Source organism: Patella vulgata, chromosome 3 (genome assembly GCF_932274485.2).
Source record: "Patella vulgata chromosome 3, xgPatVulg1.2, whole genome shotgun sequence".
In the NCBI taxonomy this organism is placed as follows: domain Eukaryota; kingdom Metazoa; phylum Mollusca; class Gastropoda; family Patellidae; genus Patella; species Patella vulgata.
Genome location: NC_065881.2, coordinates 6911455 through 6939200, shown reverse-complemented (window position 1 = coordinate 6939200; position 27746 = coordinate 6911455). Strand labels below are relative to the sequence as shown.

Genomic DNA, 27746 nt, shown 5'->3' with positions numbered 1-27746 from the left:
CAGAAGAAAACCCACGATGTTGGACAGTCGACCCTACTACTTGTCACGTGGAATTGAAACCACACCAGTTGACTTAAAGACAGACCCTATCAACAGGGCGCACTTGCTAATTATTCGGCCATGCAACCCCCCCCCTGTTTTCTTCGAAAGACGTGGGCCAAAAACAAGAGAGAAATGGGGATTAACGTCCACTCAACAAAAACCCGGATAAAACCCATGAGGTCGGACAGACGACCCTTTTCCTTGTCACGTACAAGCAAGGAACCGAAACCCCGTCAGTTGACTCAACGACAGACCTTGTGGTACAACACACACATGGCTAACCATTCGGCCATCCAACCCCCCTCCACCCACCCTGAACAAAAAAACAATTAAAGGTATTTATGGTGGTGATCAATCTTTATTTCTTTACTCAAAGATAATCAGTCTATCATCTGTCAAACAGGACTCATCAATATTCATAAACAGGACTCATCAATATTCATAAACAGGGCTCATCAATATTCATAGACCGTACTTAATAATATAACTGTCTTTATTTTTCTTAGTAAAATCGGTACAAAAATCTTACTTTGAGCCTCGAATAGTGATCTAATTGTTCTTCATTATACATTTAATAATATTAATAATAAAAACAGATGATAGCCTTTTAATAATACTTAAAATCAAAACTTTAAAACTAAAAGTAATGAGGCCTCTCCTTCATGTATAACCTTCACTGGAATGACTGACGAATGTTCAATTAGCACTGATTTAATTAAACATCATTGGAAGGAAAGAAAGAGGAGGAGGGGGGCAAATCATGATCAAGGGAGGAGGGTCAAAAAAAAATTGCTAAAATTATCACATCATTCAGATTTTTGTATGGTGATATACATGTTATTATATATAAATATGTACACAGTTGAAAATAATTTAAATTATTCCATTGAAGGTCGGCGATGAACAAAGAGAAGAAATAAAACTAAAAATTGAGATCAGTTGTTTGAAGAAAAAAGAGAAAAATCTTGAAAAATAATGTCTTAGCAAACTTTTAAAAATTGATATATTTTTGGGGTAATAACCTACACAATTCAATGGTATGGAAGGTTTATTCCGCCAAAACTCCATTTGATACCTAACCGAAGATATTTTGGATGTGTGAAGGCAAGATTTAACCAATCAATGCAATAACCCAACCATAAAATTGTGCGTGTTATGTGAAATCTACTTCTAAATACTATTTCCGAACATAAATTTACTTTCGGTTATTTTCTTTTCTTCTGTATTCGATTTTATCTCTAATATCAATTTTTTTTAATTAAAACCCAACGAACTCCACATGATTGATGAATATCATCAGTGTTCAAACTTCAGTCCAATGGAATAGAGTTGTCTTTCTTGAGACAAGTCTAATCTTAGTTTATTTTCTACCATACTTGGTCGTAAAGATAATTGATGTGATTACATTATATTAATTTTTGTATTATAGAAGACAGTTATAACATGATGAAATGAATAATCTACTATCAACCCTTCATATTAGATGGTTATAATATGTACAAAGTTTTAATTGAAAACGTAAAATCTAAATGGTATAGGTTCAGGGCACTGTTTCACGAAATCTTAACTAAATATAAAATTTAAATTTTAGTAGATACTTCAATTTTGATTGGTTAAGCACTAAAATCAATTTAATAATTCAAATTACTAAAATTTGGATTTTATCTTAGTTAAAATTTCGTGAAACAGGGCCCAGGTACTTGATTTAAATGTAACAATTGACAGCTAAATTTACATTTTATCATAAAATCCACCTTTTGCAGATAAAAATATTGACCGGTTTGATGATGAACTGGCTGGAAATTAATTAGGTCTTTGCTTTTTTTGATTTAAGAAGATTTTTTGTGTTTTGAACGCTTTGATCCTCTAAAACAACCCTTCTATAAATAAAGACCCATAATTAGTTGGTCAAACTCGCACGGAGAATATTAATAAACGAAAACCTCTGTATTCTATTCACATGAGACAATTATAAATCAATGGGATGATCTAGCCAGTTCGTCATCAAAGCGCCAAGTTAAAGACCCTGTTTATTTTTCTTTTTTTTTGTTGGGGGAAAATTGTCACACAAAATTAACAAGGTCTTTATAAAGGGTGCAGCCAGCATACAATATGTACAAAATTGTCCCTCCCACCAAAGTTACTACTAACTACTCTACAGACAACGGTTCTATACAAAAAAACATGGTCTCCAGCATACACTCAACATTATGGAATCATCACACGGAAAAAAAAGAAATTATTTGCAACAAGTGGTTACAAACAGGGCAATAAATTTAACAGACACTAAGGACATCCGATATCAACATTCCTTATAATATATTTAATACATATGTAGCTCGTTTTGTTATCTTATCATACATACCGGGTCAGATTTACCTACGTCGGCCCCTAAACTGATCGAGATGTTGGCATGTTTTCGTATCCCAATATATTTTACGGAACCCAAGGGGCCCTAATCTTATCGTACAGGGTCGGATTTACCTACGTCAGCTCCCAAATTGATCGAGATGTTGGCATGCTTCAGTATCCCAATATATTTTATGGAACCAAAGGGGCCCCTATCAAACCATACAGGATCGGATTTACCTACGTCAGCCCCTAAATTGATCGAGATGTTGGCATGCTTCAGTATCCCAATATATAAATATATTTTACAGGATCCATGGGCCCCCTAATCCTACTATGCCTATTAGTAAACCCAACCCCGAAACCATACATATGCCATGTATTATTTGTATGTTTTTAGTTAAAAACATAGGGCCCCTAATCCTACCATGCCTTTTAGTAAACCCGGCCCCGAAATCATACATATGGTCATGTACTATATGTTTTTGTTTAACTACATGTACATTGTACAAAGGACATCTATATATATAATGGACCAAGGGAAGTTCCACACCCAAACACATGTTACAACAGGGAAAAAAACATCACATATATATATAGTTTTTTTTTTTTAACAAATAACAGGAGACGGGGACTATTTACAGATGTCTATATCCAATAAGTTTTTGTTTGTTTTTTTTAAATCCATCAAATTATACATCATATGAAAATATAGGTAACCAATGACGACATGTTATTTCCCCGAACAGACAAAATGTACGTTGTCCATATAACTGGGCTTCAATATGAATACATATGAATTTTATTACAAATGAGGCTAAATAGAAAAAAAAAGATAAAAAAAAAAATTATAATAATAAAAACAAATAGAAATATTTCATGTAACGATATTTTTACATTAAACATCAAGTATTTATTTATTTTATGATGGTGAATTGGGCATTTATTAACTGGTTTATTATATTACATTATAAAGGAAGAAGAAAAAAAAACACGGAACAGAAGGGTTAATATATCACACAGTTCGATGAAGGCCCTAAAATTATTCTCAATAAATAACAAGGAATACATTATCAACAAGTAGTTCATTTTAATGGAACCTGAGGTATGTTTCATTCATAAATTCTATAAACTTGAAATAACTTGTTTATATAATAAGTCTATAAATAAATACTATACATGTAGCAACGGTCCCTTAATTAATCAACCGAAATATATCTATATTATAATAATCATTTAAGACGTAATTAATATGAAAAAGAAAAAAAAGAAAATAAAATAACACCATTCCAATTAAGCGCACAATTGATTTAAATGGCGAAAAAAAAAGAAAAAGGATTTATAATTTTTTAAAAAATGTCTTTAAAATATACAGTGCATATTTGACTTTGTACATAACGATTCAAAAAGTAAAAAGTCAAAAACATAATTTCTGGGCCTTCATTTTGCTTCAGGATAATAAAATAAACTTCTAAATGATCTTACATACACTTGAATTAAAGAAAAAGTAAAACGCTATCATGAGTAATGAAGCTATATGTACTATTAAAGTTATAATAAATATTATATCGTATAAAGTTATCAAAACGCCGACTCATGAACAAATAATTACTATGCACAAAAAGATAGAATGTTGTTTTTTTTTCGTTTCCTAGCTAATAAGTAATAATAATAAATATGAGCGGATTATCTCTCACTATAAAATTTATTTACACATAGATATTCATTTATAACTAAAGTATTAATATTTAGGTTTTGTACTTCACGCCAACTTCATTGATTTACCGAAACTAGCGTTTAAAAAAAAAATCTAACGACACAACAAAGACGAACCTGGTGATAAAATCGAACGAAGAAATCTTTGGCACCGGTCATAATAATAATATTGAAGGAAAATAAACAAAGTCGTAATTTTCCTGCTTAATAAAATGAACTGAGTCGATCTAATATTTAATTTACCAATGCGCAATAATAAGAAAAGAAAAAAAAAAAAAACATGATAAAATAAGGTCAAATATAAGCCTAAATGGTATGAAAATATGATTTAAATTTTTTTCCATTTTTTGTACAACTCCCAGTATCAGGTATGAAATTTAGACGGGACAAATACAAACATTAACGCCACAAATAACATCTAAACATGTATTTTAATTTCTACCTAATTTTCCTAACGACTATATACAATGAGTGCAACATTCCACACAACACTGGACAGCCCATCCCCCAAATATGAATGAATTTATCTTTGCCCATAATACTTCTTCCCATCAATATGTTTAAAACTATACATCAGTCAGCTGATTGGTTAATATGGGGGTCAGTTTCACTCTGGTTGATTGAGCCTACTCTAGATGAACGTCACTGGGCTTGTTGGTAGCCTGAAAAATAAACAATCACAAAAATTATAGATCGGCATGTACATTTATTACAAATACGATTTTTTTTTTTTCTCTCTCTGAAGGTTTATTTGGTATTGCATATTAAAATATGAAATATAAAGATGATAAAAGAAATAAACGTAAATATTGAATTAAGACTATACGGTTTTTGAACATAAGTCAAAGGAGAATTAATATGAAGTAAAATTAAACATGTTTTTTACAAATCGGATCAAGGGATTTAAAGATATTACTATAAATACCTAATCAAAAACAATGTAATGTAAAAAAAAAAAAAAAAAATAAGTTTCTTAAATCGTAATAAAAAACCTTGAGATTAAAGTAAGAAAAAAAATTAAAACAATTCCATACATTATTAAGTCTTATAGTGAGTATATGGTATGAATTCTGTGGACTAGATTTAGACATTTTGGCCCCCCCAAATTAATTTTCATTTCATCTAGTCTTAACAAATAAATAGCATCTTGAATCATGTGAAAAATGTTTAGTTTAAAATTTCAAAACTTTAAGGCTTCGACTAAAAGCTACTGAACAGCACAATTTTTAATTTTTAATCAAGTCTTAATTAAGTCTTTTTCCGAAACAAATATGAAGTAGAGTTTTTACAGGTGTTCACAGAGAACAAAAAATCAAATTGGCACAGGTGTGGCCTTACGAGGTGCGTGTAATTTAATTTGAATTGACTGGCCAAAAAATTTTGTGAGTATTTATAAATTTATCTGGCCTTAAAGGCAATTTAATTTGAAATTGGCCAAAAAATTTGTGAATATTTATAAATAGGTATGGAATTAGAGGTAATTTAATTTGAATGGCAAACAATTTTGTGAATATTTGTAAATGGGTATGGAGTTAAAGAGGTAATTTAATTTGAATGGCAAACAATTTTGTGAATATTTGTACATTGGTATGGAATTAGAAGTAATTTAATTTGAACAACAAACAATTTTTGAATATTTGTAAATTGATATGGCCTTAGAGGTACTATAATTTGAATTGCTAGGCAACAAATTATTTGTGAATATTTGTATCCTCTGAAATAAAATAGAACCTGCTAAATATAATAATATAAAGCTATATTGACCACAACCAACAGGATAACATGAACTATAGGTTAAACACAAATACTAACTCCAATTTCTAGAACACGGTGGGCAATTTATTTCATAGATTGAAAAACAAAAATCGTCTTTAAATCGATGTAATTTGTTGGGGGGGGGGGGGGGGGTAAAATTAAAACAGTAAAAGATAGATTATGTAAGAACTAAATCTTCCTATTGCAGGTCTTTATTTTGGCTTCAAATGTTATCTAAATCATTATCGAGACATTTATTAAACATACATTATGCAAGAGCTAAATCTGCCTATCGCAGGTCTTTCTTTAGGCCTGAAATATTATATAAACTATTAATTAGAGAGAGAGAAATGGGGTTTTACGTCCACTCAACACAAACTAGGTCATTTTGGGACTAACATATGGTGCAATTTCATTTCAATAATTTGCTTACGCGTAGGGGTCTTTAGCAGTGGGAGGAAACCGGAGAAAACCCAGAGGTTGGACAAGCGACCCTACTCCTCGTCACGTTCGACCGGGGAATTGAAACCACACTATTAAACATTTATTAACATGACAAGACCATAATCAACTCTCAATTCCATCGGATATCTCAGTGTTAAGTAGATAAGAACGGTACAGCCATAATTCGATTTAATCTAAAAATGGTGAAGCGAGGCTAAGTCACGAACAACCAGTGCGGTAGTTTCAATTATAGCACACACCTCGTTAAACCTTCAAACGCTAATATCTTCGCTCGCAATGGAGCAATATGAAATGAAATGAAATGGAGTTTAACGTCCTACTGTTCTGCTCCTAACCTGGGCTAATGAAGACGGGCATACGCCATACAGTGTGCTATGAGGGAAATTTTGCCCGGACAGCGGCACTACGGCCTACTCTTATATCGAATTCCAACTGTCAAGGGATCTTTTACGTGCACGCCAATGTGTACACGGGACCTCGGTTTTTCGTCCCATCCGAACGACTAGACAGCTTTCCTTGTCAGCCCCTCCGTCCTGCATCACTGACAAGGGAGAACCACGCCGGAAAATCTGGATGAACTTTCTCGGCCAATGCAGGGATCGAACACCCGACCTCCAGGCTAGCGAGCTAGCGTCTTACCCACTTAGCCACGTGATTCCCGATGGAGCAATATGAATGAAATTTTCAATATATTCATTTTACACTATTTATTTTCAAACTATTAAAATAAGAATGGCCAGCTCTTTATCTAAATCTTACATAATATATCTTTAACATGACCAGCCTACAATCAACTGACCGAGATTCAAGTGGATTTGAACACCTATGAGATTTTAAAATTTAATAGCAAAATGGATAATTGAGACTTAGTCACCACTGCTATGATAATAATCCATGCTACAAAACTTCGAACGGTGATAACTCAGCTCAGAATAAAGTAATTTGAATGCAATTTTCTCATTACATATTTTGAACTATAATAGCAATGACTGCCAGCTCGTTATTGAATCTTACATAATGTATCTTTAATGCACACAAGCCTTGATCAAGCTACTTTAAATCCAGAAATGGGGTTTGATGAAATTAAAGGCCCACTACGAGAACTATCCACAACAGTATAAAATTCTGTGGTAAAACTTATTAATAATTGTCCACCTTTGTTATAGAATTTTGTATAAATTTTTAAAAAAGCTCTGAAATTCCTATTTTTTTGTGTACTTTCACTTTCAGCTATAAATTATTTGCATTATTGTTGAATAGATTCTTAAGAAAGAATAGAAAAAAGAAAGTTGAACTTGACCATAATATATTCTAGTTTGGACAATCGAAATATGCTTTCAGTAACTACCCCTGGAAAAAACGTTATTCAATGTTTCCAAAGTTCAATTTAAACATTATTTTAAAATAGATTTGCAATAAATTTCATTTAGTTGAAATATAAATTTGGAGATTTTCAATGTCACATTAATTAACCATTGCGAATCATAACATATTTTGAGTTGAAGAAAAGCGGGCTGGATAAGGATGTCTACTTGTCAGGGGGGGATAACCAGGATTGATTGTGTGGTATTCCTTCTACATGTGTGTGTATTGACAGCCTTAGGAGGGTGTGAACTGTGTAATGCCAGAAAATTTAACAGAAATGTCCAAACAAAATATTTTCATTATTGTTTGGGCCTTTCAGTCCATTTTTCTTTTTCGATGTGGATATTCTAATTTAACAGAAATGCCCCCAAAAAATATTTTTATTATTGGTTGGGCCTTTCAGTCCAGTTTTCTTTTTCGATGCGGATATTTTAAAATCAAACATCCGTAATTCTGCTCCGTTGTACTTAAAATCAAATTTCTAGTTGAATTTTACTTGGAACTACTACAGTGGACTCTGTCACTAACGACATCTGTATTGAGGCAATTGAGTATTCCGACATGCTGTGTAATCCGGCATATCGTATCCAATCCCGTAAGATATCAGAATTGACAAGAGTACACTGTACAATTAAATACCACGTTGAAAAACTTAGCTCGCGTACGGTTTACGCTTCACATGGCTCTAACATCCTAAGGCCGGCATTTATGTGTGATGTCCGAGCATGTCAAATATTTATTGCATGGCCCGTGGAAAGGTGACAGCACAATGACAAACATCTGTGTAAAGAAATAAATGTGAGTTGTATGAACAGAGTGATTATGGACCGTTAATTTAAATTATATATTTTGCTTGCATTTCAAGTTTAATCAGATGTTTTCTCTCTCTATATTCACTCTATTAATTATGAAATCAAAGAGCGTAACTTATGAAATCAAAGAGCGCAAGGGTCTTTGTTATTTTTGTTTAACTGGAATATATTTTTTATAATTAATTTTAAACACACAGCAAGCCATTAGTTTATAGAGAAACAAACTGAAACTTCACTTCAAACAAAACAATCTGAGTAAAACACAGACCCTATTTTGTTTCGTTTTTTTATAATTCAAAATTTCTTTTTACTTGTCTTTACTACACTTGGATCTGGAAGAGTTGTTATATAACCCACGTTGTGGATGATGTGAGGGGTTAGCCAATGTAGCGACAAGTTTTAGACGTCAGGTGCACAGAACTGTGGGTAACCCACTCGAAACATCAATGCCGATTGATTAATCAAATTTCTGACATCACAGGGTCAAAAGTCGCTTGTATATATATGACCTCTGACATGACCTTCCACTACAACCAGTCAGATCTTCATGTAGTAGAGGCCATCGAAAGTATAAAACGAAACAAAATATAGATCTGTATTTTAATCAGATTGCCAACAACACTAGCTTATTGATGTATATAATATAATATGTATTATAATATTGTTATGTATGAATAGTATATATTGAGGGTTATAAGTATACAGAGAGATATTTTTGTATATACTATACTCTAAATCTTAAAAAGCTGGAATTTCTAGACATTAAGAAAATGTAGTTAAGAAAATATTCAGATAAAGAATTCTAAACCAGTGAATTTGCATTGCATATTGAATACACCACAGATTATGCAATTCTAAATTGTCTATATGTTACAGACTTAATCGAATGTTATTCAATTTGCATTTCATTATATAAGCAACATAGACTTCTGAAATGTTAATCATTTTGCATTTCATAACATAAGCAAAACAGTCTCTAAGTTGAAACCAATTAGCACCTAATTTTAAAGCAATTTTAAAGAAACGAGAGAACAGCAAACACATTCTTTAGAACATTTTAAATCAAATAAAAGAAAAAAAAAAATCAACGAAAACGAAAAAAAAATAAAAAAAAAATAAAGCAATTAAAAAATGTAGTAAACAAATGAAAATAAACTAAAAATCCAAAAATTCCAGCTTTTTATCATATCACTCTTTTGTAACAAGTCTTACTAACTGTTGACATTCGCCGGGAAAGACAATAAATATGAAAAATAAAAGAGAGAAAAAAGGTTATTAATTGAATTGTCGAGATGATTCAAAAATTCCTTAAATATCAAGAACATATTAACTTTAATCACACTCACAGGAATTAAAAAAAAATATTGTACCTCAAACTAATAATATTAAAGAAAAAAAAAAGAATAAAATTTAAAATTTTAAAAAAAGATACCATACTGTGTAATAAATCAGTGAGATATGGCTTAAATAGGACTTTAATTATCCGTAATTTGACACATTTTCACACTTTTTATTTTTGGTGCTTCTGTGACATTAATTTTTAATCAAATGTTATAAAAAAATTTTATTTGATAATGTACATTGTGAGATACTAAGCAATCAGCATTCATTTTATAATATATTAGCAGATAATGTTCAGAACACAAAAGCACAATTGTGTCCAACTATATTAAATGGAGTTGCTTCCCTTTGATTTACATAGACAGTGCAATGGAATATAATAATAAGCATCTACTTGTCACAGCACACCAAACATTACAATCCTATATAATAACATGTGGATAGTACATAGTAGTCGATAAGTAATAATGTATATACATAATTACAGAAGACCAATCCCTAATACATTCACTTTAATATGGCACAATGGCTATATCTAGACACATACGAAAAGTTATTCTATGGGGCACTAATTTCTAACATGTATTCTGATCTGTGACTACCAACTCTTAAATTTAGAATATTTTAGTGAAATTTGTGATTGTTAGTTCAGAAGTAGCTTAGTGTCAGGAGATTGTGAAACTAATGTTTAAAGTTTACAATGCGCCTTTTTAATGGAATGAGGTTTAACGTCCTACTGTTCTTCTGCGACTGGGCTAATGAAGACTGGCATACGTCATACAGTGTGCCATGAGGACCTTGGTTTTTCATCTTATCCGATGGACTAGACAGCTGTACTTATCAGGCTCTCCGTCCTGCACTACTGACAAGAAGAAACCACGACAGAAATTCTGATGAACTTTTTCAGCCAATGCAGGGATCGAACATATGACCTCCAGGCTAGCGAGCCAGTGTCTTACCCACTTAGCCACCGTGGCAAAAACAATAACTTGCAAACTACACCAGTATTTCATTAGACCACTGCCATTTTGTTGTCAGAGAGAAATGGGGTTTAACATCCACTCAACACACACTAGGTCATTTTGGGACTAACATATGGTTCAATTTTATTTCAATAATTCGATGGGCATAGGGGTCTTTAGCACTGGGAGGAAACCGGATGACCTGGAGAAAACCCACGAGGTTGTACAGGCGACCCTACTCCTTGTCACGTACGGGGAATCAAAACCATGCCATCTGACTCAATGATGGACCTTATGATACAACGCACACATGCTAACCTTTTGTTAGGACTATTATAAAACCGATTGAATCCAAGCTGCGACATTATCTAACATTGGTATTTTGATTTTTTTTCTTAATTAAATATTAAATAATCAATCTGAGTACATATTACAGTGTACCCATATTTCCATGTAATAAGCTACAGACCATTTTGTTGTGGGTGAACAGAATTAATAAGCCTATTTCAAATTCAAGCCGGGACATTATCTAGTGTTGGTATTTTGATTTTGTTTTCTTAAATTAAAGGTTAATTAATCAATTTGATTACATATCAGCATGGATTAAGCAATGAGAAATTTGATTTTTGCTAATGGAGCATCGTTACTTTAAACAAAAGTTATCTCCTTGACAACAAGCCTGTTCCTTGCTTCAGAAACATTTCCACGGATGTGAATATGTAGACAAAGATTGTGTTGGTCAGGGTTTTTAGTATACAACTAAGGTTAGTACTAAAAGAAGAGAATACAGGTTCTGTGATTAATTAAGGACTGATCTAAATAAAATTAATGAAAAGATATATTTCAGACAGTACTGTGTAAAATAGGTCTCGCATCGACTGACATTAGTAATCCCTTTTATGTTTATCTCCGTCAACCGTGATCTCCTCGTAAATAGGATCTTCACAAGATTTGGGGAAATCTTTATGGCCCACGCACGAATGGTGCCAAATGAGAGTAAAACACTAGTACTGTCTGCGACATTCATGCTATTAATGTTATATAGATCAGTCTATAGCCAATGTGTCGTTATTAACGTGAGGAGATACATGCCAGACTCACTGACTTCAATACACAGTATGAAAATTGGTTGTCTCACCCTGCTGCATAGGATATCCCACCACACCTTGGCCTTGTCCATTAAACTGTTGCTGTTGACCACCTTGTTGCATCTGGAGTTGGCCCCATTGTTGTTGCATCTGCATGTTCATTCTAAAAGGAACAAACAGAAACAAATTACACCAACACGATTACATAATATATATATTTTTTTTAAATGGGGTTCAATATCCTACTGTTTTGCTCCGAACTGGGCTAATGAAGATGGGCATACGCCATACAGTGTGGTCAAATTGTCGAAAATCTGCAGTGCACATTATTGAAGATTAAAGTTATATAGAATTCTACATCATAATGTATTTTTTTTAATGCTTGAAGAACTTTGTTCGACTGACTCGAAGAAATAAAGGATCTCATCAAAATTAGATTTCAACAGAGTTTATTAATTATACTACAGATTTACTATGGCTTTTATGAATGAAATTCTGAAGACGAGTCCATTACAGCGATGAACGTGAACTTTTGAAGAAACATTTGATGACTGTTCAGTTTTATATCTTAAAATATATAGCTTAACCACAAATGTTAATTTTCCATGAGTTTCAAGGAGTGATCCTGTTTTTCCAGGATTTTCCAGCATTGGAAATCACATTTTCATTTTTCCAGGATTTTCAAGGAGTTTCAAGGAGTGTGCGAACCTTGTTAAATCCGGGCTAGTGTCTGACAGTAGACCACTAGTCCTGGGCTAGTGGTTTCAATTTTTTTTTTTTTTCCGCCCCTGATTTGAAGCCTAACTATCTCATAATCAACACTGACAGAAATGGATAATCAAGACTATGTTTTTTTTTATCATACCGACTTTAGTAATGATGATTGAGGCTAATATCTTGGTTCAGAGTGGAACAATTTGACTGAATTTTTCAGCATATTCCCTTTACATTACCTAGTTTTTAACTATTATAATTTGATTGGATAATTTTAGACTGATTTTAGTGCTTAGCCAATCAAAATTGGAGTATCTACTAAAATTTGGATTTTATCTTTAGTTAAAATTTCGTGAAACAGGGCCCAGTTCTTTATCTAATCTCACATAATGCCCCTTTAATGTATCTTTAAAATTATGAATCTCTGAATCAACACTGACAAGCGTAATAAAAATATGGGATTAATGAAATATATTTAAGATACATTATATAAGATTTAGATAGAGAATGAAATGTGGTTTAACGTCCTACTGTTTTGCTCCGAACTGGGCTAATGAAGACGAGGCTACGCCATACAGTGTGCTATGAGGGAAATTTTGCCCGGACAGCGGCATAACAGCCTACTCTTACATCGAATTCCAACTGTCAAGGGATCTTTTACGTGAATGCCAATGTGTACACGGGACCTTGGTTTTTCATCTGATCCGAACGACTAGACAGCTATCCTTGTCAGGCCCTCCCGTCCTGCATCACTGACATGGGGGAACTACGCCGGAAAATCTGGATGAACGTTCTCGGCCAATGCAGGGATCGAACACCCGACCTCCAGGCTAGCGCGAGCCAGCATCTTACCCACTTAGCCAACGTGATCCCCATTTAGATAAAGAGCTAGCCATTCGTGCTATAATAGTTCCAAAATAGATAATGTAAAATGAATAATTTGAAAATTCATTCAAATTACTCTATTGCGAGCGACAATATTAGCGTCTGAATGTTTGGCAAGACGTGTGTAATAATTTCAACCACCGTTGTTCGAAGCTAAGTCTCGCTCCTCCATTTCTAGATTAAATCAAAATATGGTTGAAACGTTCTGGGATGAATGAAATATATTAATACGTACGCCTGATAATTATATCCAGGCCATTGGTTTCCACCACCAGCAGCAGACTGTAGATAGCCACCCTGGGCAACATTACCATAGCCAGAATAAGCGGCTGGATTTCCCCAATATCCCACGTTATAAAACTGTCCATAACCACCACCCGAGTTAGGAGATTGGAACGACTGTTGTTGCTGAAAAAAAAAAAGAAGAAAATTCAAAATATTTGTCTATTCCATTATCTGATTAAAACACAGATTCTATTTCGTTTCGTTTCGGTTGTTACAGCGACTTCTTTCCGTTTGAAAGGTCAAATCTGATTGATTAATCAATGTCTGACGCAATAGATTCAAAAGCCGCTTGTACGACGACCGACGCGACGCCACCTTCCGGTACAACCGGTCAGATCTTCATATAGTGTAGGCCATCGAAAGTATAAAATAACGAAACGAAATATAGATCTGTATTATAATCAGATATTCTTTTCTTTATATTCCCAAAAAATATAAATAATTGAAGATTTTGTTGAAATGAAAGAAAGAAATGGGGTTTAACATCCACTCGACACAAACTAGGTCATTTTGGGACTAACATATGGTTTAATTTTATCTCAATAATTTTCTTGTGTGTAGGGGTCTTTAGCAGTGGGAGGAAACCGGAGGACCCGGAGAAAACACACGAGGTTGGACAGGCGACCCTAATCCTTGTCACGTACAATCCGGGAAATCGAAACCACACCAGTTGACTCAATGACAGACCTTATGATACAGCGGGCACACGCTAACCATTCACCCCCCACCCCACGCGTGTTGAAATGAATCATGATTTAAATATGTATATTTCAAATAAGACAAAATGGGTTAAATACGATTTGAATTAAGAATTGACATTGAAATAATCAATAAAAAATTCTAGATAAATGACAGATCTCTCAACATATATAGAGATCTCTTCAAAACCAAATGACTTATTGCCAATATCTATTAAGTCACATCCTGTCATCTACTGGGATTAATACTTGAATGGCATATAGCGATTCAGCAAATTAAAAAAAAAAAACGACATCTATTTCAATAATTGGTTTGTACACATACATAGAGTAGTGATTTATCACGAAAACAGTTGGTATAACATTATACTAAAGTTATTTCTATAGAACCTAATCCATGCTCTAAGCACTTCAAATGTTACTCTGGATAAGCTTGTTGAAAAAGAGACAGCGCATTGGGGTCTTTAGCAGTGGGAGGAAACCGGAGGACCCAGAGAAAACCCACGAGGTTGAACCGGCGACTATACTACTCGTCACGTACAACCGGGGGATCGAAACCACACCAGTTGACTCAATGACAGACCTAATGATACAACGCCATCCAACCAACCAAGCTAACCATTCGGCCATCCAACCCCCCAAGATTGTTGAAACAGGTGTGTTAACTTTTTGCTAAAATCAGGTAATGATTTGGCACTCATGATGGAACTGGTCAATTGTTTATCACTCTACAGAGTTGGAGCAGCAATGCTAAACATTTGATCACCATAGGTTTGATTCAGAGGATTTGTTTATGCGTTGAATGAAATGGGGTTTAACGTCCTACTGTTCTGCTCCAACTGGGCTAATGAAGACGGGCATACGCCATACAGTGTGCTACGAGGGAAATTTTGCACCGACAGTGGCGCTATGGCCTACTCTTATATCTAATTCCAACTGCCAAAGGATCTTTTACATGCATGCCAATGTGTACATAGGACCTTGGTTTTTCGCACCATCCGAACGACTAGACCAATGTCTTTGTCAGGCCCTCCATCCTTCACCACTGACAAGAAAACTACACTAGAAAATCCTGGTGAACTTTCTCGGCCTATGCACAGATGGAACAAACATGCAATTCATATATGATTGTACTATATAGGTGTACAAACCAATCATTTTTTTCCATATAAATTTGTTGTGTTTTCAATAAACAGAAGGAAGGGAGAAAAGTAAATAAAAATTGAAACGCTTTTATTACATCTACCATTTGTGGTGTAGCGGAACCACTCTGTGTTGGATCATTGGATTCTTTTCCCCAGGAACATTTCACCTGTTGATCCATTATCGTAGTACCATGAACACCACATATTGCATTAGCAGCTGCTTCCTTCGAACCAAATCTAGAAAATAAAAAATAAAAACATGAACAAATCAGAGAGAGAAAAATCCATTCGCAGGGCGCCAGTCACCACTTACAGACGCAGGGAACGGGTGGGCGGATTGTTCGGAGAAAGAGAGAGGGTTTAATGTCCACTCGACACAAACTAGGTCATTTCGGGACTAACACATGGTTAATTTTATTTAAATAATTTGCTTGCGCGTAGGGGTCTTTAGCAGTGGGAGGAAACCGGAATACCCAAAGTCAAAACCACAAGGTTTGACAGGCGACCCTACTCCTTGTCACGTACATGTACAGCCGGGGAAGTGAAACCAAGCCAGTTTAATCAATGACAGACCGTATGATACAACACGCATATGCTAACCATTCGGTCATCGCACCCTTTGAACAAATCATGGATATGTTGCTTTAAGAAATGCTACGAGTTGTTTCAAGAAATGCTACGAATTGAAATTAAGTTTCAACTCTTTGCATTTATAGTCCAAGTTCCATTGATCTAAAATAAAAACAAGTCTCTCATTTTATATTGAATCGACCAGAATTTTTAGATTCCATTGACAAAGTGGTGATGGGTGAAACTGGATTGAAAAGATTGGAATGAATAGTATCCGATAATGGCAGCAGAAATGGTAAACAGAACATGAAAAGAAATGGTAAACAGAACATAAAAAGAAGTTTAAATCAAATGAAAAGGGAGAGAGAGAGAGAGAGCGAGAGAGAGAAATGGGGTTTAACGTCCACTCGACACAAACTAGGTCATTTCGGGACTAACATATGGTTTAATTTTATTTCAATAATTTGCTTGCGCGTAGGTGTCTGTAGCAGTGGGAGGAAACCGGAGAACCCGGAGAAAACCCACGAGGTTGGACAGGCGACAAATGAAATGGGATTTAACGTCCTACTCCAACTGGGCTAATGAAGATCAGCATATGCCCATACAGTGTGCTATGAGAGAAAATTTTGCCTGGGCAGCGGCACTATGACCTACTCTTGTATCGAATTCCAACTTCCAAGGGATCTTTTACGTCCACGCCAATGTATACACGGGACCTTGGTTTTTCGTCCCATCTGAACGAATAGACAACTGTCCTCGCCTGGCCCCTCGTCCTGCACAACTGACAAGGGGAGAGCATGTCGAAAAATCCTGATAAACTTTCTCAGTCAATGCAGGGATCGAAAACACGACCCAGGCTAGCGAGCCAGCGTCTTACCCACTTAGCCACCGTGGCTCCCTCTGAGAACTGAAGTAATGGCAAATACAATTGACATGTTACTAAAGGTTGTAAAGGAACAACGCTAGGAGTGAAACACAAGACCTTGTTAGATAGCCAGTGTGGCTGAAAGGCTGAGAACTGATGTAGCAGTAGAGAGAGAGAAATGGGTTTAATGTCCCCTTGACACAAACTAGGTCATTTCAAGACTAACATATGGTTCAATTTTATTTCAATAACAGTGGGAGGAAACTGGAGGACCCGGAGAAAACCTGCGAGGTTGGACAGCCGACCCTACTCCTTGTCATGTACAACTGGGGATTCGAAACCACGCCACATGCTAACCATTCGGCCATCCAACCCCCCTGTACCAGTCGATATAACTAACATGTTACTAAAGGTTGTAAAAGGGACAACACCACCGATTGAATCGAAGACCTTGTTAGATAGCCAGCATCTTACTCACTGAGCCACTGTGGCTGAAAGGCTGAGAACTGATATACCAATAGATATAATTGACATGTTACTAAAGGTTGTGGAGAATGATTCCTGAGATCATGTAATCTACAGAGGCTTAAAACCCCCAACACATCATTGATCACAATCTTAACACTAGAAGCTCTAACCTAACACACTAACTAACACAGACAAGACCAAATAACCTACATTAAACTAGAGAGTAAAGTTATGTACATCCTCGAAACGTTAAACATAAGGCCTCAATTCTCTCTCTTTTTAATGACCAGACAGAATCACCTAGATAACATTTATTTACTCTATCGTTTTAATGTATTCACTTTTTGAGAGAGAAAGAGAGAGAGATTTTAATGTCCACTCAACACCACACAAACTAGGTCGTTTTGGAACTAATACATGGTTCAATCTTATTTCAATAAATCACTTACACATAGGGGTCTTTAGCAGTTGGAGAAAACTGGAGGACCCGGAGAAAACCCACGAGGTTGGACAGGCGACCCTACTCCTTGTCAGGTACGAAAAGTGTATATACTGGCATGTATAAGAACCCTTGACAGCTAGAGTTTGAAGACCAGGAGAAATACTGCAATTCGATTGGCTGACCAGTAAAATCAATTTGCATATATCCAATGAAGTTGCAGTATTTCTTAAAATTTCGGTTGTAACTTAGTTTAAGTTTTCGTGAATAAGGGCCCAGAGAGAGAGAAATGGGTTTAACGTCCACTCCACACAAATTAGAGTTTGAAATAAGAGTAGGCTGTAGCGCTACTTTGCGCCGTATTCAACGAGCTTAATCCGGGCAGAAAAGCGGGCCATAAAACCCATTTCATTTCACTTATCTATTCCACTTTATGAACTATTACAGATATTATCTCGAGGACAGAATTAAAAAGATGAAAAATTAGCCAAGTATTAAAAAACAGCCGTGAGTTGTGAGATGAAATGGACTAAAATGGCAGTAAATAATCAACTTATGTATGTGTTGTCTGTGAAACTGTAGACAGTTGACAATATCTGATAAAAGAGTGGGAATTAATGGAACACTTCCAAGGTGGCGTTATTATCTGGTTTCCATTTCAGATGTAATGAATGGCTGTGAGAAACTATAACGCAGTCAGACGACAATAAAATCTTCCAGTCTCATGTGTATATTGTGAAGTGTAATAATGTCGGATTAATCTAATACCAACTTTACACCTGCACATCATCGCAAACGACATATTCTTCTTTTTTTTTTAGATCCAATCTCCGATAGTCTACTTTTATATGCTAAAACAAGCATCTTTGTTTTTAGTTCCTTCATTTGGGCACAAACTGCCAAAGCATTACTTGATAACGAAATGAAATGAAATGGGGTTTAATGTCCTACTGTGCTGCTCCTATACTGAGCTAATGAAGACGGGCATACGCCATACAGTGTGCTATGAGGGAAATTTTGTCCGGGCAGCGGCACTATCGCCTACTCTTATATCGAATTCCAACTGCCAAGGGATCTTTTACGTGCATTCCAATGTATACACAGGACCTCCGTTTTCCGTCTCATCCGAAGGACTAGACAGCTGTCCTTGTCAGGCCCTCTGTTCTGCACCACTGACAAGGGGAAACCACGTCGGAAAATCCAGATGAACTTTCTCCGCTAATGCAGGGATCGAACACCCGACCTCCAGGCTAGCGAGCCAGCGTCTTACCCACTTAGCCACTGTGGCTCCCATTATTACTAGATAACCTTTAGGCTAAAAAAAAATCAATAAGGGAAGAGAGAGAGAGAGAGGAGGGAGAGAGAGAGGGGGGAGAGAGAGAGAGAGAGAGAGAGAGGGGGAGAGAGAGAGAGGGAGAGAGAGGGGAAGAGAGGGGGAGAGAGAGAGGGGGAGAGAGAGAGAAAGGGGAAGAGAGAGAGAGAGAGAGAGAGAGGGGGAGAGAGAGAGAGGGGGGAAAGAGAGAGAGAGAGATGGAGTTTAAGTCCACTATCACAAACTAGGTCATTTCAGGACTAACACATGGTTCAATTTTATTTTAATAATTCGCTGGCGCGTAGGTGTCTTTAGTAGTGGGGGGAAACTGGAGGACCCGGAGAAAACCCACGAGGATGGACAGGCGACACTACTCCTTGTCACAATCGGGAATCGAAACCACGCCAGTTGACTCAATTACAGACCTTATGATACAGCGCACACATGCTAACCATTCGGCCATCCAACCCCCTTGATTCAATGACACAGACCTTATGATGCAGGGCGCACGCACTAACCATTTGGCCATCCACCCCCGCTCAATAACAGAAAATAACAATATGATTGCTAATTTTGTATCTATTCGCCCACACGTTGTCTTGCGAAACTGCCATAGTACAGTATGTCATGTTATGAGAGAGAGAAATGGGGTTTAACATCCATTCGACACAAACTAGGTCATTTCAGGACTAACCTATGCTTCAATTTCAATAATTCGCTTGAGCATAGGGGTCATTAAACTCAGGGCGCACGCACTAACCATTCGGCCATCCAACCCCACTCAACAAGAGAAAATAATTGCTAACTTTGTATCTATTCGCCCACACGTTGTCTTGCGTAACTGTCATAGTACAGTATGTCACGTTATGAACAGAAACATTAAAGCCATAGTTTCCACAATCCATAAATTCTAAGCTATATTCAGGGCATCTTCTGGCATATATAATTTGCGTTGTCAGAACATACGGTCAAAGGCATTGACATAGAAATAAAACGAATGAAAAATGTTTGAAGTTATTTATATGCGGAAGAACAGGATTGATTTTTTGGTATAAATACTAGCTGCACACATGTACGGATCTTTTGTTTTTCTTTAATACAATTAAGATGATGAAAGATGAATGGGACAGCGTGAAGGATTAATAGTTCTCCACCATCATTCAATATAAAAGAAATCAATTACCATTCATGTGCCTACCTAACTCAAACACTAGTTAGGTTGTCTGGGCTAAGCTTTCAACAAGAGGTTACTGGATATTATCAACACTCCCAACATTCACCGACTTTTATCAAAACTTGATTTGGTCGCGGGAAAGATAAAGGGTTCTGTCAATGTAATAAGACTATGGTACAACTCACAAATGTTTCCTAATAAACCGACTACATTGTTATACACTGTCCAGACTTATAGCGGGGTTTTACCAGTTCAACTGGAGCAATCTGTTCTCCTTACAAAATTCCTATTTAATTGAATATTGCTGACAAACACCCGTTCCATAATTCATCCGTTTTACACTGTATAATTAAGAATCAATAAGCCTAGCATCTGTTTCGCGAACTTATTATTCAAACTTTGCGTATCAAATACGTCTCCCGTATTTTCCCCATATTATATTAATAATAAACAGTAGCCTTTCATCCCTATAATCAGAGTACAGATATCTTCTAAATGACTCATATTTTTTTTATCCAGGGTTAGCTTTCCTGATAGTTTTTTCTAACAAACGGAACATTTCTCTATTATATTTTTCCTTTCAAACCAGAAAGCGTGACTTTTTCCAATAACACATAGGACTATTTGAGTGCCAGAACGATTAGAATGTCAAGCTCATAATTTAGAAAATTTTGCTTCCACAAAGCCAATATTCAGACTTTCTTCTTGGATAAAAATCAATATGCTAGCAACTAGCATGGCGATTTGGAAAAGGTATTAAGACTTTTTAGGGTAATAAAATGAATGGATTTGGAGGGGGGTTGAATCAAAGTGATCACAGATTATCAATTATTTTATCTCAACATTTATCTTTTATTTTGCCCTTTTTTTTTAAATACATTTGTTGATCTTTCCTTAAGGCTTCCATGTTTTCCATTTCAATATCAATAACATGGGACCAAAAAAAAACCCATGGTATTTTCATTTCACTTATTGAACTAGTTGTTTTATTCTAGCCAATGTTCTAATAGTTTTTGTGAATTTTGGATATTGATTACCTTCCATTTGGAAACCTGGATTCAATGAACTCTTATCCTGGCGCACGTCGTGTGCTACTATCGACAAAGGTGAACGAAGCATGGTTCTAAAATAAGTTGTATCCATTACATTTCATTAAGAACCAAGGTGAATAGAACTTAAAGTGAGAGAGAGGAATGGGGTTAAACGTCCACTCGACACAAACTAGGTCATTTCGGAACTAACATATGGTTTAATTTTATTTCAATAAAGTGCTTGTGTGTAGGGGTCTTTAGCAGTGTGAGGAAACCGAAGGGCCAGGAGAAAGAGAGAGAGAGAGAAATGCGGTTTAACTTCCACTCGACACAAACTAGGTGATTTCGGGACTAACATATAGAACTAAAAGAAGTAAATGTATTGGCAATACACATGGTTGGTTAATTGATGGACTTAAATTCTGGTACATTACTGACTTGAGTCAATTAATGTATTACTCAATTATATCTTTATAGCATAGATTCCTGATATTCCTGAAAATGAAATGGGGGTTTAACGTCCTACTGTTCTAAATTCCATAAAATTGGGAAGGGTATGTGTGTGTGCCTGCGTGTGTGTGTGTGTGTTAACGTCCTACTGTTCTAAGTTTCCAAGAATCTCTAACAAAATTATTTAGATCTGCAAATGCAATTTCCAGATTGATGTCTTTGCTTTGTTTGACATTTAGCAATCTAGGTTTATCACCTTGCTCTGTTTTTTTTAACGACCATCTTGATTTTCTCTTTATTCAACCACCATAACATTACATTTTCTCTTCAATTCCTGTTGTCATTGTATAAATTGATTTTTCCTCGATTCTATCCCCAATATTTTTTTGCTGAAACTCTGTTATCAATTGGTTTATATTTATTGTGTCAGGATGAGTACGAGTTGAATCAGGTTTTTACAAACATGACTCACAGTTGGTAATTGGCATTATAGAATTCCAATATAACCAAACTCTATCCATGTGTGCTATAGAACGGTTGATACTATTCTGAGACTATGACAACACCCCCACCTCCCCCTCAAACAACCAAAATATTCAAATGAATTTAAGTCCATTCAAATAAATCTCCATTCAAATAAATGTAGGTCCATTCAAATAAATGTAGGTCTATTCAAATAAATGTAGGTCTATTCAAATAAATGTAGGTTCGTCTATAACGAGAGAGTGCGAGAGAAAGTGAGAGAGAGAGAGAGAGAGAGAGAGAGAGAGAGAGAGAGAGAGTGCCAGAGAGAGAGAGTTTAACTCGAACTCAACACAAACTAGGTTATTTCGGGACCAATATATGATTCAATTTTATTTGAATAATTCGCTTGCGCATAGGGGTCTTTAGCAGTGGGTGGAAACTGGAGGACCCGGAGAAAACTCATGCAGCTGGACAGGCGAAACTACTCCTTGTCACGTACAACCCGGGGAATCGAAACCACACCATTTGACTCAATGACAGACCGTACGCGCTAACCATTCGGCCCTTCTATAACTATAAATCTAAAGTAAATGTGAAATAAATGCTTTATATCCGAAAACAATTTTTATAGGAAACGATTGTGTTTCATTAATGTGTTTCTCCATTACTAAACGCCATTTAAGGATTATGTTTTATGTCAGCTAGATGTATCTCGAACCTTGATTTAATCCTGATAATGGTCGAAAATATTTCTTGGGATTTTCCAGCATGATTTTCCCTTGTCAGTGTTGCAAGATGTTTAGTCATTCAGTGGTGCTGGGTGTTGCCACTGCAGTCACAATATGATACATATTGCGATTTAGGTGTTATGATAGGATCACGATTCATAACTAAGTCAATATTTACCAAGAAGACAACTGGATATATGAATAATTGATATTTTTAGTCCTGTCGATGTTGAAGAAAAAAAACTGTTTTATATCTCGATATTGATGTGGATCAAAACGAGGACCAAAACAATTAAAAGAGTGTTGGTGTACCTATGGATAATGTGTGACATGGATAATTAAGAGTGACAGGTTACTTACTGAAGCGACAAAAAATAAAACAAAATAAAAAAATCAAAACAATTGCGATACATTGGTTTAGTGTCTCGCCATACTTCGATTAAACAATATATCGGGCCAGCACTATGACTCAGATGGGCACCCCAAAAAAAGACCAAGGTCCAACCACGTAAAAATACACAAGCCAGTTCGAGAGAGAGAGAGAGAGAGAAATGGGGGTTTAACGTCCACTCGACACAAACTAGGTCATTTCGGGACTAACATATGGTTTAAGTTTATTTCAATAATTCGCTTGCGCGTAGGGGTCTTTAGCAGTGGGAGGAAACCGGAGGAACGGAGAAAACCCACGAGGTTGGACAGGCGACCCTACTCCTTGTCAAGTACAACCGGGGATTCGAAACCACGCCAGTTGACTCAATGACAGGCCTTATGATACAACGCGCTAACCATTCGGCCACCCAACCCCCACAAGCCAGTTCGAAACTGATGTATGTCGTATGCTAGTCTTCAGTCGTCAAGCTGTTGCAGAAAATCACCATTTCATTTCATTTCATTTGATATATCAAAGAGAATTATTTGTCTGTTCTTGTCAAGTTTTTTGTTTCTGTCAACAGGCATCATCATAAATCTACTTTTCTTCATGTTTATTCAACTAGAATTTTCATAATCTGATTATAATAAAAGGTTTCTGGTGTTCCACGTTTTTTAATTTGTAAAATCAAGAATACGCATGGAAACAGTCCAAAATACTATTTCTGATGACAGTTTAAGCTCTTTTTGTAATCCATAGAAAATAAAAATATTTGACAAGTATGCCATGCTTTAAATCCAATAGAAATTGACGAAGCCCAGATCTCTTCTGACAAGGTACAGATGTTTGCGGCAATATTCAATTCCTTGAAAGTCAAGAAATTTGAAATTCTCAAATCTAAGCTACAAATGCAGAAAGTTTATTGAAATGTAATCTAATAAGATCTAAAAGCTAATTTTCTTGTTTAGTTTTAATAAAATTCTGAATATAAAAGAAATCAACTGTATGCTGCACTTATAGGTTCTAATGTAGTTAACCAGTTTGTTTAAATGTGAGCAGATTCTTCAAGATAGTGATACTTATCAATGTCTATTTCACTATTTCAGGCAGTCAGTTAAAGTTACAATTTCATATTTTCTAAGACAGTCAAAACATAATTATTTCTATGTCTTTTGCTCAATAGGTTGTCAACTCACTATTATACTATCATAGGTTATCTTTCTCACACTTTAAAATCTTCACACCGAAAATAATAACACAATTACCTCCCAAGTTTTCCTATTCCCCACCATGGAATAGCTATCTTCAAACGTTTGACTTTGAAGTTGAAAATGATATTTTTGCCAATTTCTCAACTGGCAATAGTGAATTATAGGATTAATAGGATTATTCTTTAACAGGGTAGGACTGTTTATAGATACCATCTATTTTAGGGCTTTATTTTAATACATTTTAAAAATATAATTTAAAAATATGAAATAGTAACTTTAAAGAGAGAGAGAGAGAGAGAGAGAGAGAGGGAGAGAGAGCAACAGAAACATTCAAATAAATGTAGGTCTTTCAAAAACAAGAGAGGGAGAGGGGTTAATGTTCACTCAACAAAAACTAGGTCAATTCAGGACTAACATATGGTTCAATTTTATTTCAATAATTCGCTTATGTGTAAGGGTCTTTAGCAGTGGGAGGAAACCAGAGGACCCGGAGAAAACCCACGAGGTTGGACAGGCGACACTACTCCTTGTCACGTACAACCGGGGAATCGAAACCCCGCAAGTTAACTAAATAACAGACCTTATGATACAGTGCGCACGTGCTAACCATTCGGCCATCCAACCCCACTGTCAATTAAGGAAGTAATTGTCTTCAGTTAGAAGAGTGTCAATAAGTCATGAACCTTGTTCATCTTGTCAAACTTAAAATGTTTATCAGGAAAGAAAACAATTAATCAGAAAGAGCTTAAATGACACCTAATCATGCCTTTAAACACGCTATGTGATATTTATCCATTACAGAAACAGGCAAAAATCATAAACACGCTATGTGATATTATTCGGTTACAGAAACAAACAAAATCGTAAAAGGTCCAGGAATTAACACTGTAACACGGGTATCATTTAATCTTGTGTATCTAGCACTAATTTTTTTCACTTTCATTTAATATCAAATTTGTAAAAATCATTTAAAATCACCAAAAAAATCATCTAATTTGTACTCGTGTCCAGTTTAAAGCTCACTGATTAATTTTGATAACGAATGTCCAATTTACAAGTATTTAATTTCCTGACCATTGTTCAAAAATTAATCATTACACATTAATAATCAATTGGATTGTTTATTTTTTAACAGTGATCGAGAAATTAAACACTTGTAAATTGGACACTCATTATCAAAATTGAATGGTCAGCTTTAAACTGGACACGAGTACAAATTAGATGATTTTTTTGGTGATTTTAAACAAATTTTTAAACAAAGATTTGATATTGAATGAATGTGAAAGAAATCAGTGCTAAATACACAAGATTAAATGATACCTGGGTTACAGTGTAAGTTTCTTAAATAATATTTATTGGAATAAGCTTTTGCAAGGTACCTTTATCAAAAAGTTGTTGTATTTGATGATAAATACATAATGATTTAAGTAAGTTATATAGAAAAACACGAATACTTGTTTATGTGTGATATGGTTGATTATCATGCCAGTTTGAAACAGTATCTGCCCATTGCGTGTCACTAACTCCTATCATAAATTATGCATTCGACAATGAACTATCAGCCGCAAATAAAACAAATTTCAAAGGAAATCCCTAGTGTCCTATCAGCTATAAAATAAATGTGACAGGGACATTTTGAAAGCTCGTTAAAAATACATTGTACTATAAATCAACTGGCAGGATAACTTGGGGTTTGAAAACTGGTAAAATGATAAATATGTTGTGATAGCATAGATATGATCACCTGACAGGTGTATTATACGTTTAAATACAGCCAAACAATAAAATAATTCAGTCTATAACAATTGAAAAGCAGTCTTTGTGGGTGTCCTTTTCTCTTTTTCTGAGTATTGTTCACACATGTTCGATTAACAATAGTACAGCAATAAAATTGTAATCAAAAAAAAAAAAAAAAAGCATAAAAAAACTATGTAATATAATTTCATTGAACCGTTATCAATCATTATATGTATAACGAATGATATACAGCAGAACAGATCTATACCCAATAATGTAATTATCTCTTCGCATTCGCAGCTATCAATAATTCTTTTTACATTAATTTCATTTCACAAATTGAAAAGAATTACAGCCTTTTTTGGGTTCTCTGATCTAATTGAAAAAGATAATAATTGTGCAGTGGAACATGGACGTTTGTTTACACATGACGAGGTATTTAGTAAAAACACAGCCACAGAGAGATATCGAGTGGGGATTGTCGTGGTATATATTTGATGAAAGAAACTATCTGCCCTTGACAAGTACCATCCAACTGAGGTATGACGTGATGAATAATAAATTATTACAAGTTGATTTTTATAGAAAATGTATGAAAAAAACCCAACACGTTTGTTAATAATAAAAAAAGCATGTCTACACACTTCTGTGAATCCTATAAAGCATAATTTATTGCCATTATGTTTGTTTATAATAACAGTGAGAGAGAGAGAGAGAGAGAGAGAGAGAGAAATGGGGTTTAACGTCCATTGACACAAACTTGGTAATTTCGGGACTAACATGGTTTAATTTTATTTGAATAATTCGCTTGCGAGTAGGGGTCTTTAGCAGTGGGAGGAAACTGGAGGACCCGGAGAAAACCCATGAGGTTGGACAGGCGACCCTACTCCTTGTCACGTACAACTGAGGATTTGAAACCATGCCATTTGACTCAATGACAGGCCTTACGATACAGCGCGCACGTGCTAACCATTCGGCCATCCAACATGTCCCTCCAACTCTATGAAACTAGCAACCACACGGTAACAATATTTACACATATTTACAAAGTGAATATATATCATATTTTATAATTTATAAGCTTATAATAAAGAAATATCAAACAAACAAGAAAGAAAAATAAATGGAGAATAAACATTGATTCAGAGGACAACAGTAATTAACAAGGGTTAAAAGATTTAACATGTTTTACTAACTCCTTTTTGAAGATTAGAGTGAGACTAGGTTGTTCCGGGACTAATATATGGTTTAATTTTATTTCAATAATTTGCATGCGCTTAGGGGTCTTTAGCAGTGGGAGGAAA

General features: G+C 35.2%; 1 protein-coding gene across 7 annotated transcripts in view; it reads right to left on the bottom strand.

Moving 5' to 3' along the window:
• Positions 1–380: 380 nt before the first annotated feature.
• The window catches only part of LOC126815928 (nucleolysin TIAR), a 153252-nt gene continuing 125886 nt past the window's right edge, over positions 381–27746 (bottom strand). For 4 of the 7 annotated variants that reach the window (XM_056099888.1, XM_056099890.1, XM_056099891.1 and 1 more), the window contains 4 exons: positions 15718–15859; positions 13730–13902; positions 11950–12058; positions 381–4772 (listed from right to left, as the gene is read on the bottom strand). In XM_056099888.1, the coding sequence (XP_055955863.1) occupies positions 4734–4772; positions 11950–12058; positions 13730–13902; positions 15718–15859 (463 nt within the window). In that variant the 3' untranslated portion in view covers positions 381–4733. Of the gene's footprint in view, positions 4773–11945; positions 12059–13729; positions 13903–15717; positions 15860–27746 lie in introns of all 7 variants that reach the window. The other 3 variants (XM_050542038.1, XM_050542037.1, XM_056099889.1) reach the window with 3 other exon arrangements.